At 39.5% G+C, this 12,478-nt stretch overlaps 1 protein-coding gene across 1 annotated transcript; it reads left to right on the forward strand.

The window, feature by feature from the left end:
- The first annotated feature begins 4,920 nt into the window (after positions 1–4,920).
- On the forward strand, positions 4,921–10,100 carry LOC108715593 (P-selectin glycoprotein ligand 1). The gene is made up of 3 exons (XM_018260888.2): positions 4,921–4,938; positions 5,165–5,292; positions 8,524–10,100. The coding sequence occupies exon 3, from the start codon at positions 8,529–8,531 to the stop codon at positions 9,564–9,566; it is 1,038 nt and encodes a 345-aa protein (XP_018116377.1). The 5' UTR covers positions 4,921–4,938; positions 5,165–5,292; positions 8,524–8,528; the 3' UTR covers positions 9,567–10,100.
- Positions 10,101–12,478: the final 2,378 nt, after the last annotated feature.

A 12,478-nucleotide genomic window follows, 5' to 3' on the forward strand; every position in this document is an offset into this window, starting at 1 on the left:
ATTATATAATTACATCTCCCCGAATCTTCCCGTGTGACCTTACCCTAAGGCTGAAAATGTGTTGTTATTGCTATTTTATATTACTCGTCTTTCTATTTAGACCCTCTCCTTTTCCAATGAAGACCACTTGTAAATTGTCTCAGCATTTGACTGTCTACATAGTACTGAACGTTAGTAAAGGTGAACTACCCCTTTAAAGGTATCATATCCTCAATCCCCTGTTGTCATTTTCTGTAACTGCAGAGGAGCAATGCCTCTTTAGAGAAGTGAACATGATTTGTGGAGCTCTAAAATAACATTTCCAGAAAAATAAACCCATGACGGTTATTGGTCACAGTTTGTGTCAGCTTTGCTTTGGGCTAACTGACCTGCTAGGTTCAGGATCATAGTTTTATAGTGCAAAGCAGTTGCACTAAACCCCTAAGCAGTTATTTTAGGAAGAAGGAAGAGAAATGAGAAGTAAGATCATGGCCTGAACACAGATAGCAGCTCTAACTGACAAGACGTTGGCCAGTCGGGTGGAGCGTGATGCTGTGGTCAGATACCAACAGGAAACGCTACAAGTACTATCTTATTAGCAAGCAGCTATATCTCCAGTTAGTGCTTATAGTACTGCTCATAGGAAATAGAACAGGACTCTTTATCACAGACACAATTAAATATGCTGCAGCAACATTTACTATTAATAACTGTCTATAGTGACAGTTATACAAGCAACAGGAGTGCCCTTCCTGATCCTGGACATTTAGGATCACAACTTTACAAAACAACACAGCTAGACTGCATATATTTTGAGGATCAAAAATATAAATTCAATTATTCAAACTATTGTAACCCTGAATTTCCTGTCTATTAAGATCAGTTATCTAAGCCATTTGGGAGGGGTTAAAAGTACTTCTCCTCAAAGAGAATTTCATACTTTTAATGAGCTATACGTTCTCATTAAAATTCCCGTTATATAGTAGATAACTGGAAATCTGAACATATACCAAGATTTGAAGACATCCTTAAGATGGTGGAGTTCAACCTACGAGCAGAAAAGTCCTGGGCAATGAAATCAGACAACTTACAACCATTCCTCAATAGAACTAGCTTATGGTCCTCATTATATCCTCAGTCAAAATTATTTGAGATATAGCTTCTTGAAGCACTGAATTCTTGACCTCCCACAGTCCTATATTTTCTAGTTGACTCTGTGTAATATTTCCATCAGACAGAGAAAAATGAATAACTAAGTCTTAAGCAATTTGTCCGGTTGGATAATTTCCTTTTTCTTTAGTTCCCCCTTAGATTTAGGTTTAGATAATTTAAAAACAGTTACCTGATGACCATGGGGTAAAATAGTTTATTTAATAAAAATGTATCATTAAGTAATAAAAATATAGTATTCCACAAGTTTATTGTTAAGTGTCACACATCTTATGATACATATTAATATAAAGATGTGGATGCGTCTTCCGGAGGTTGCCAGGGAGACTCTGCTCCACTTTGATAACACTGTTTTACAGTTAGTGGAATATTGGTAATTTGTTTATTGTGCTGCGATGCTGATGTTGGTCCGCTGCATATATGTACAACCTTTAATGTAAACATATTACTTATTTACAACATGCCTATTTTTTCTTTCTCTTTCCAATGGCTGTAATAATTTTCTTGAAAAACCCCAATAAAAAACATTGAAACATAAAATTCCCGTTAGTGTTATCTTCTATGACACCTACAGATTGCTAGGACAGTCATTTACTATTTGGGTTCTGACTGTGCTCTGCGCCTAGTGGGCAGATTAAAAATAAGACTAGATGTAGAATGCAGCACTGGTGGAGCAAGGCAGCCCTGTCTTTACAGTTCATGTGCCCACTCCCTAAGTTGCCTGTCAGAATGATTTGGAAGGTGTGTGCCAGCCCCTACACACCCTTCAACAATAAAGCACTGCTGAATACAGGCAATGATGAATTCATGGGGCACACACAGGGTAGAGACCTGTGACAATTCACAAAAGTGTAAGGCAAGGAGTAAGTGTGCAAAAAACATGGTGGTTTGCACCCATTTTGACCCCTATGGATTTCTATTTTATTACCGATGATAGCAAATGCAGTAAACCTACTTACTGAATCAGGGTCGGACTGGGCCAGCGGAACCTACCAGGAAAAAACCCGGTAGGCTCCACCGACCCATGTCTGCTTCTTCTTGCTGGGAACTGCAGGCGTCAATGGCAGGGCTTCTCCCTGCACAGTTGCTCCACAAGAATTTGAGTATATTGCGGGGAGGGATTGGTGGCACTCGTTGGTGGGGTTTGGCGATTGCAGCTGGGGTGGGGAGCACTGAACAGAGTTAAACGTAGTTAGGGGCCCTTTTACAGAAATACTAGAAGAGCCCCACCAACACCAAAGACATAGGTGCTGCATAGATGGATTAAAAATCTGTTGTAAAACATCAGAAGTTTTTTTTAAACAATCCTTTGTTCTAAATGGATACTGTGTCTCCAGGATATTGGCGCTTGTGCTGACTAGGATGGCACAAACTGGAAATACAGCCCTGTAGGTAGTGGGGGTCTCTTTATCTGGAACCTGTGACACTTGTGTGAATTTTATTGTTTATGGTGCTGCCATCTATTATTGTTATATGGGAATCTATAAAATGTCTACTGAAAAAAAAAATTAAAATAATTTTTTGCAATAATATTGCACAGTACAGGTATGGGATTTGTTATCCAGAAAGCGCCGCCTCCCATAGACTCCATTTTTTCTAAATAATCCAAATTTTTAAAAAGTATTTCCTATTTCTCTGTAATAATAAAACAGTACCTTGTACTTGATCCAAGCTAAGATATAATTAATCCTTACTTTAAGCAAAACCAGCCTATTGGGTTTATTTCATGTTTACATGATTTTCTAGGAGACTAAAGGTATGAAGTTCCAAATTATGGAATTATCCGGAAAACCCCAGGTCCCGAGCATTCTGGATAACAGGTCCTATACCTGTAAATGCTTTACATTATGAAAATCACTGATAAAGGCTAAGGGGTTAACACAGTGACTCACACCTGCCAGCTCCTAACTATGGAAACAGCAGTAAATATTTGAGTTGTGCGGCTACAGTGCTGAGTGATGACTCTTACAGCAAACACCACTTTGCCCACTGGATTGAGACACAAAGGGTTACATAAAAACCCTCTTACAAACTAAATTTGAGCCTTCAGATTGCTCCAATCTGGCAGTGTATGTGCAACAGACACTCTGTGCATCATCCGTTCAATTAGTTTATCCCTTCCTGGGAATTGCTAAGATAGTTTGGTAAAAAGGGTTACAGATCCCCGTGGAATAGCTCCCCAGAACTAGAATAAGTGCAGAGGGTCTCGTCTGCTGATTTATACTAAATGGACATGTAAAATAATATTGTAATAATAATATGCCAAGATTTTTAACAAGCACTAGTGGGACCCCATTTAATTCAGCTTTACTTTTAATTTATTTATTCTGTAGAACACAAAACTTGGCTCCTCATTCCAGTTTCAGCTTTGTGTTCTGAGTTCCAGACTGTGCCACCTCCACAATCCTATTGATGGCGTTCCCTCAAACAACAAAGTCACATTGTTATGCTCTTCCTTTTCCTATAGAGAGATGGGATTATGCAGTGATGTGCAATGATCATTCACAATACCAAGGACACCTTGGAATAAGGTTAGATGTAGGCTTCGCACTCTTCACTTTTTATTCCCGGGGGGAAAACTTGTTTTTGTTCACTGGGCACCACCCAATGAATTAGCCTTTCCTTATCCAAAGGGTTTGCAATTGTTACTTTATAGTGGGTAAGAATCCATAATGGTAATTAAAACAGTAGTCTTGCTTATGGTTCCATCTACCCACGATGCTTCTCTAATACTGATGATCTGTATCTCACTGAATTTACACAGTCATTTCAGCCTTGTCAACTCTGCCTGCAACATTTGTGCTGCACCATTGGATGCCACTTTTAAAAAACAAAAACATTTATGCTTGCCACTTTCTCGGCACAGAGTTGACCCTATGTTTATTATCAAAGTTATAATTACATCTAGATATGTGTGTCAGCCGTAGGCTAGCCTTCAGTCAACAATACTTACCATTCAGGCAGGTAAATACCAGCCAGTTTGAAAACCCCAGTTAAAACCTAGTAATGGAATCAGCTAACTTTTAAGACATACTGTTGTATATTACAAGAAAGGGCAAATCCTGGGCTTTCAACTTTGCCCAGTGGTGTGTTAAGGAGAATGTTAGGAGGCATTGCCAAGGCAAATAGCATGGTACTGGATGCAATTTAAATGAGAGAAAAACACCAAGCCCTCCTGTTGTTGTAGCAACCTATATTTTGATGACAATCAAGGCTCTTATAGCTCAGGATGACTGAACCCTTGTCATTCAGAGCACTACCGGAAATATAGAACCACAGCCCTAATTCCCACAGCCCATCCTATTTCATCTTGAGGTTTTCAGCTTACCGGTAAATATAACATTTCAGGTTAATTTTTGTCTCATTAAAAATAAGTTTTGCATTTAGTCTACTTATATAATCTACTGACACCTTGCACATTTAATAACTAGAGGGTTCATTTATTAAGGTCATTTTATCAATCTACAACACATTTTTTTAATCAACTTTTATTTCCCCTATAAGAATGCACTCTGACTGAAATCTGCCATTCGGCTCACTCATATTTTGAGTCTGGGATAATGTTATTACCTTTACCCCATTCATTCAGACCTGTAGCTTTATGATTATTCCTAACGTGAATCCCACTTAAGAGCATCGGGATAGTTTTAGTGCTAATCAGTCATCAGCTGCCCAACAAACTGTAGATTTTCAGCATGCGCCGTCATGTCCCAGCAAGACACATGGGATCTGCCTCTGTAATGACCATTCTCCTCTTACTACAGGACTGTCTGTGGAATATGCAGCCTGGTATTACTCCCTCTTCTCCATGAGCCCACTCTGTTATTCCTTTCACCCTTCTCCTGCCAACAATTATCTGCTCTGTCCCTCCCTTGTCATTGTTTATCAGCCGTTCGCTTTTAACACACTCACATCTCTTCTTCTTCTTCCCCGCCTCTCTAGAAACCACAGCCTACGGCAGTATCCTTCCTTATTTACTAAACTTTCCACACCCTCCTCTATATTTCCTGTGCAGGTATATTGTGTATACAACTCTGAAGCTCTGACATGCCCCAGTGCAGGGAAGGACTCAGTCAACCTGAGCACTTTGGATGCTGATCTGAACACCCAGAGCCCATTCTGCAGTCTGCAAGGGTTTGCAGGGTAAGTAGAAGTAAATGTTATAAACAACGGTGATCACAATAGGATAACAGCAAGTCACGTAGGTAAATGATGGGATTTTACAGGGGAGAAAACATTTGCCCATTCGAGAAAGGAGGTTGTTCATTTGTAACATTTGCTAAAAGTGGGCAGATAAATAGAAAGATAAGCTGTAAGCATCTGAATAAATTATTGCTTGGTTTCTGCACAGTGAGAAGCAGCTGAAGTGCAAGGAAGGCTACATTATACATTCTATTAGAGCTCCCAAACAGTTAAAAGAATGTTCATCTCTTCCACTGCCAATGTAGTCAAGTGATTCCGTGCTCACTATGACCGCACAAAATGTTCTAGCTGGTGTTGCAACTTCTGCTATTGTAGTACTCATAAAATGTATGTTTGGTGTTTTAGCAATACCAGTGAGTAATAATGTCGGCTTGGGGCTTAACTACACAAGGGATTTTTCTTGGATCAACCAACAGTGCCCACAAAACGGATGTAACTGCACATGTCCTTAAAAATGTTTCATTCGCTACACAGGAGATCTGCCACCCAAGCTGACATGACTTTTGAGCACACAGGCAGCAGAATGTATTTTTAGGATCGTATTGTAGGATATTCCACAAATGATGCGGCATTGTAAAATCAGTGATTTTATTGACATTATTAAGCCCAAGCTACAAAGCTCTGCTATACCAGATAGCAGACTCTCTACACAACCTAATAGCTACGGAGAAACATGATAGACACCTTATGGAAAAAATAAATCATCCGGGCCATAAAAAAACATAACTGCAATAAAATATGTGATATATATAGTAAATGTAATTTGTTTATATAAATATAGATACGTGAAAAGCTATTGTAACATTGAAATAAAAGGGATAGGTGAGTGACCTGTGTGTCAGGCCTGAAACTTCTGTTTAAACCCTTGTAACTCAAGCAAACAATATATTACATATTAGACCCTTAGTACACCCTGAAAGGGAAAGCATAGTTCAAAATGTTGTGTAACTTTATACTGAGCCATCATGGATTTTTAAAGCAATGCAGTCATTGCATGGGTTTACTTGCTCAGCAAAATAATGGTTTTGCTATGCTTGAAAGCTGCTGTGTTTAAAATGTGTTGCATCATGCTAAAGTGTAGAAATCATTCTACAGATATGCGGAAACCCAAAATCCAGAGAGCTCTGATTGACAGGTGTCTTGGATCGACGCATGCACAGGTCCTTTTGTACATTGAATATGCAGATCACCAAGGCTCCAGGTAGCCCACATCTTGGCTCATTTTGTATTAACCCACAGCATCCTCACTCTGAGCAAAGAAATCACAACACAGGAGAACGAAAACTCATTTTTGTTCTTCTACAGATTTGTCCAGCCGGAGATTTCACAAGGATTTAGAAATGTTTCAAAACAAGCAAGACTTCCTGTACAGGAGATCTTACTTTACTGTAGGGAGTTTCACAATGACAATATGTTCCAGATAACTCATTTCAGAAATATCCGTGCAATCCAGCATAGAAGTGTAGTGTAATCAGTGGTACATTATGTAGAATGTTGCCTACTGCTAGTTATTTACCTGGGGACATGTCAATCAGAATAGCACAAGGGCCCCAACCTTTTATACCTGTGAGCCACATTCAGTTACAACAAGAATTGGTGAGCAATTGGTTCCCGGGGTGCCAAATAAGGGATGTGATTGACTATTTAGTAGCCCCTATGTGGACTGGCAGCATATACTGTAGAGGGTTCTGTCAGTGCACCTGGTTTTTATGCAACCAAATCTTGTCTCCAAGCTTGGAGCTAAAAAATAAGCAACTTTCTTGAGGCCACTGATGACAACACCCAAGGGTTTGGTAAGCAATATGTTGCTCGTGATCCACTGGTTGGGGACCACTGGAATAGCAGATCATTTCTGTGAAGTTTGATTAGATCACAAGACTTTTCCTGTTAAATGACTTATCTAATCTATACTGTATATATCATCTATTCACATTAGATGTGTATTATATGGTAGCATCACATAATTCTCAGAAAGCTGTTTCAGTTGTAGATTGGTATACACTGGTGTTGGCACCCCCACCTTAATGGCTTGTTGGCTTACCTCCCAAAATACAGCAATGTCTTAATGCAAAGAGGAGTAAGTGATATTTAGTATTGGCAGAATGTCTGAGTAAGACTAGTAAATATGCCACATGTAACACCCTGTTTCTGTATTGCTGAAGAACATTCAGCTTAATGAAAGTGTTCACTTGGTAAAGGTTTATTAACACAACAGCATTGTGTATTTGTGTTATGTGGAACTAGCCTTGTTCTGTAATATCACCTCTAGCACATGTGAGGATTCCTGTATTCCTCATGCAGTTAATATACACATTCCGTTTGTTTCTGAGCCGTCACATAGTGTTCATCTCAATGAGTGATACAACATCAGATACAGCAGGTCCAGCAGCTGCTGAGGGTACAGTAGTATAGGCCATTATTCAGGGAAGGGCTGACCAATGCACAGATTCAGTATATGTATTCAAAACTGATTTTTATCCATAGGATTTAGGTATGGGAGTGCATAGGAATTTTATATACATTTCTGTATAGGAGTTCTAGATACACCTCTGAACTGTTTACTAAACATTTCACAGTCTTTATCCAAAGTAACCCAGCAACAATAAAATCACTGAAAATATAAAAGAATGGTGACTTTATTCATTCACAGTATTCTAACAGAGTCTAACAGAGCTCTGGGTTCAATTTCCTTGATAAATGTCATATCAGTTCCTGTAGTATTTGGCTACCATTCCACTCTACCCACTTTTCTTTGTTTGGAGCTCTCCCATTTTCTACCCCTTCCCTTTTCCCTCCTGCTCTTCCATTGTGTACTATTGCTTTTCTTTCTGCTGCACTATTCTGTAGTTTCTATCCTTTTTTCTCTCTCTTCTGTTCTATTCTCTCTCTTTAAGGATTTACAGCCACAGTGGCTTCCACTTCCAGGATATAGATAAGCTAGAGACAAATGGGACAACAGCACAATCTACAGCAGTGCTTTTTTGAAACTATGGCTAAATAGCTGATACATCATACATGTGTATTTGTATATGTGTAACATGTTATATACTAAGCAGGCAAAATATTAGTTCTTAAAGTTGGCACAAAAAAATCTGCTGTGAAGGAAAGTTACTTATATACAATAGTCTTACTCATGTATTTGCATACTAATTCTTGGTTTTGATGTTACAGGTAAGATGCTTTTGCCATGGGCCACCTTCTTGAAATTGAACATTTTTGTTCTCCTTTCTTTTGCCTATAAACTTCCAGCTCCAGACAATGGAGATTTGGCTTTGCCGAATGATGAAACCTTGCAAGAGCAAGCTAAGGGGGCATATGAGGGCAAAATGGGACTACAATATTCTAGATTATTGCGTAAGAAAAGGGAAAATGCTAATAATTCTATAGATTCTGGGCTGGAGAATAGCAGCACACCGATTTCACAGACGTCTGTGACCATCAAACCCACATCATTATCAGAGGAATCCACTGAAGCAGACATGCTTGTGACCCACTCAGAATCAAGTCTAGATCAAAGTGAAACTCATAGCATGTCACCTGATCAAGACACAACTCAGACAGAACTTATTCACAAGTCTACAGGTTCTCCAGATAATATTTATCTCCTAAATTCCACAGACTCTCCAGATGTAACGTTTAGCACCACTGAAGACATTGAGGGAACTACTAACTCTGATCACATTCACACAGCAACCATTCATTCAACTACCCATTCCAAGAATGACACAGGCCATGTGAATGAAGATAATACATTTAGTCCACCTTCGCAATTTTCTACAAAATCACTATTTGAATCCATAGTGACATCAACTCATCACCCTAAAAAAACAGATGATACCACCAAACAGAAACCAGATGATTCCACTTTGTCTTCCAAAACTAAGGTTGTGACATTCATACAAACGTCTGCAGAATACTCGCCTCCTGTACATTCCCTCATGAGGCAATGCATGTTGGCTATCTTGATTTTGGCAGTTCTATGCACAATCTTTATCATATCTACTATTGCGCTTGCTGCTAAACTTTCTAGAGTTAAGAGCCGCTACAAGATGCGCCAGCCAAACTTCACAGAGATGACCTGCATCACTTCACTCCTACCAGAAAGTGACCAACAAAGTAAAGTGAAGCCAAAGAGGATGAAGACCTTTGCTGCCAATGTAGAAGAGAGTGATGGAGATAATACAACTCTCAACAGCTTCTTGCCTGACCACTAGAACAATCTGCTAAGAGGACTTTAATGAAGCAAGTTAGCAAGTCCTAACTATGAATTCCCCTTGCTCTTTTGTCTTGCAGAATGTCTAAACATGACCTTTCCTTGTTCTTCCTTTCTTGTCAAATATCAAAACATAGAAAGAGTATGGGATACCCAGGCTGGTCATCTTGGGACAGAAAAAAAAATGGATAGACATATAAACAGTCAGTATGAACTAAACTGGCATTACCCACTGTGTTGAGAGACGATAGGTGGAAATAGTTGGGGGTTATCTTTCAACACTTACATTACTCTTTTTTTGTGTGTATACATACATGTGTGTACATGGGTTAGGGCCGTTATTTGAGAGCAGTTAAGATATTGGTTTTTTTTTCTATAGTACAAATGAAAGACATGCAATAGGTTTATCCCACCTTGAGCAACTCAATAAGATATAGAGGCTCATTTATGACCATAACTGCAGTTGTGCACATATGGATGCAGTGAATGCAGGAACCAACACCATTCATTAATAAAGGTACTTGGGTCCAAATCAGCTCATTGCACTTCTGTGTTTTGCTCATTACTACTCTATCCATCCCTCCTCCTGTGCAAAAAAAACATAATTTGTGGCCAATATCCAGTTAACTTCAGGTGCATTTTTTTTTTAGTACAAAACATGGCAACTTTTGTCTGAAAAAAGGATTAATTTACCAAGTGCAGTTGTGGTCTTGGCAGTTTGTGCAAAATCCCACACATTACAGGTACTTCCATCAAAGGTGCTCCTTGCACTTCAGCATAATTGTGCTCAGCACTCCTTGGTCCATCCCAGAAAAGCCTGTGACTTTGCATATTTCTGCATCTAAAAAAAATCTGGGGCAGGGATCATTTTTACAGCAAGTACCGAAAGTAACATTGTCCGGATTATGAGCACAGTTGCATTCAATTAGTGTTCAAGCGTGAGCTGTTCTATTTTGATGCAATTGTGTCGCACTACTAATATGTTGGAATTATGGGGAAAAAACACAGTATTGTTTGCACGGTGCGCCAGCACTTGTGTCTTTGAGCCCTTATGTCTTTTGCGAATTGACTTGTACAGAGTACAGAATATATAAACATGGAATTCAAGCTTTACATTTAAATTATTACATGTATTTTTTACACATTTTCTAAAGTACATAAAAGTCTGAAACTGAAAGTTTTTAGGAGATTCAGCCTACAGGAAAATAAACGTTTATACTACATTTAGAATATCAGTTGGAAATTCAGGGATACTTCTAATAAATGCAGATTGCAGGGCTGTACTCAGGGTTGGACTGGGCCGATGGCCACAGCCCACGTGTGTCCTGCCGACACAGACCCACAAATATGTATGGCCAGCGCTGCTCCCTGATCTCTTCCCCCCAACCCTGATTGCAACAGCAACTACAGAACAGGTACACATGGGTACACATGGGGGGATTGTGGCTGGGGTAGAGGGTCTGTAGGGGGGGGGGTTGCAGCAGAGGCAGGGGGGCCTGGAGGGGAGTGGGGGCCCCTATGGCAGAAGGCCCGGTGGCCCAGCGACCCTCCAGTTCAATGCTGGCTGCAATTATTGTATTGGCTGGATGGATTGTGATCCTGAATTTTCAAGTGATCTGGTAACCCGGATTTGTACAAATAAACTGTTTTCTGCAGCAAATTCTGATACGTTTAGGGGTGAAAGGAAAAACAACGCAAGACTTCATAGTGTGAGATTGCAAATAAGTCTGTAAGGGCAATGCATTAATAGCCAAAAGCAGATGAGTCAGGGGGAGAAAAGGAAGTTAGCAGGGCTGATGAAAGTACAAGATAAAGGGAGTGGCAATGATATAGGGATAAAGGTTTGTGAAAATCAGGCCACACAGAGCGGAGATGTTTTGATACTTCAGTTTGCTCTTGAAGGAAACTCTTGCAGTTTCAGATCCACCCATCTGATAAATCTTTTGGTCTGATAACTGGAGTATATACTTTTATATCATTTGGAGCATGCACTTGAAAAAATATTTCGTTTTTTATCCTTTTTTTTTTTTTAAATATTGGTTTTAAATATTCTGTTTATATTAGTTTATAGTTGTGTTTTAATAAAAACGAATAAACACGAGCAACATATTTCGTTCATGAGCAAGAAACAGAATATCACTGCTGTGCATTTATGAGTTCAAATACAGGGGAGGTAATATAATACCAGGTGCAAAGTTTGCCTGGATGCTAGTGACCTACAGCAACCGGTGTAAGCAAATATCTGACTGCTATGGGTTAAAAGACCTGGTGGAAATCTTGCAGCTGTTATTCCAGTGCATCTAATAAAAGGTCTAGTAACACATAGCAACCAGTCACAACAAAACCTTTAATATTTACCTGTTTGAAAGAGAGCAATCCATTGCTATGGATTACCAAACCAGGTGCAAGCGCTGCTACTTTTATCACATGATCCCACAAACAGTATTTAAGGCTCAGCAGTGATTTTGGGAAGTGTTTAATCTCACCACTTTATAGCACAAGTACAGCCGGATTGAACATTGTTGTCAGCCTTGGACAATCTGTTGTGCTGCTCCTCTTCATGGATGTCCAGTGTATAACACAGCACTGCTACAAGAAGATTTTAAATAAAAAGCCTTTATTGTAACCTTTGGCTTCTGATCCGGTACATGCAACGTTTCCAGCCTAATCTCGGCCAAGATTAGGCCGGAAACGTTGCATGTACCGGATCAGAAGCCAAAGGTTACAATAAAGGCTTTTTATTTAAAATCTTCTTGTAGCAGTGCTGTGTTATACACTGGATGCCTATAATTGAAGTGGAAAGTGGACCATGAGACACGGGCACTGGCAATTACTGAAATTGGACGCAGACTGAACTATAACCTCTTCATGGATGAACATGGAGTTGACCCACAGCCCCAAGCCTTACCTCCC

This window comes from Xenopus laevis, chromosome 1L, assembly GCF_017654675.1.
Source record: "Xenopus laevis strain J_2021 chromosome 1L, Xenopus_laevis_v10.1, whole genome shotgun sequence".
Taxonomy (NCBI): Eukaryota; Metazoa; Chordata; class Amphibia; order Anura; family Pipidae; genus Xenopus; species Xenopus laevis.

Excerpts from the sequence above, each read along its gene's own strand:
- LOC108715593 (XM_018260888.2), top strand. The coding sequence starts at position 8,529 with ATGCTTTTGCCATGGGCCACCTTCTTGAAATTGAACATTTTTGTTCTC.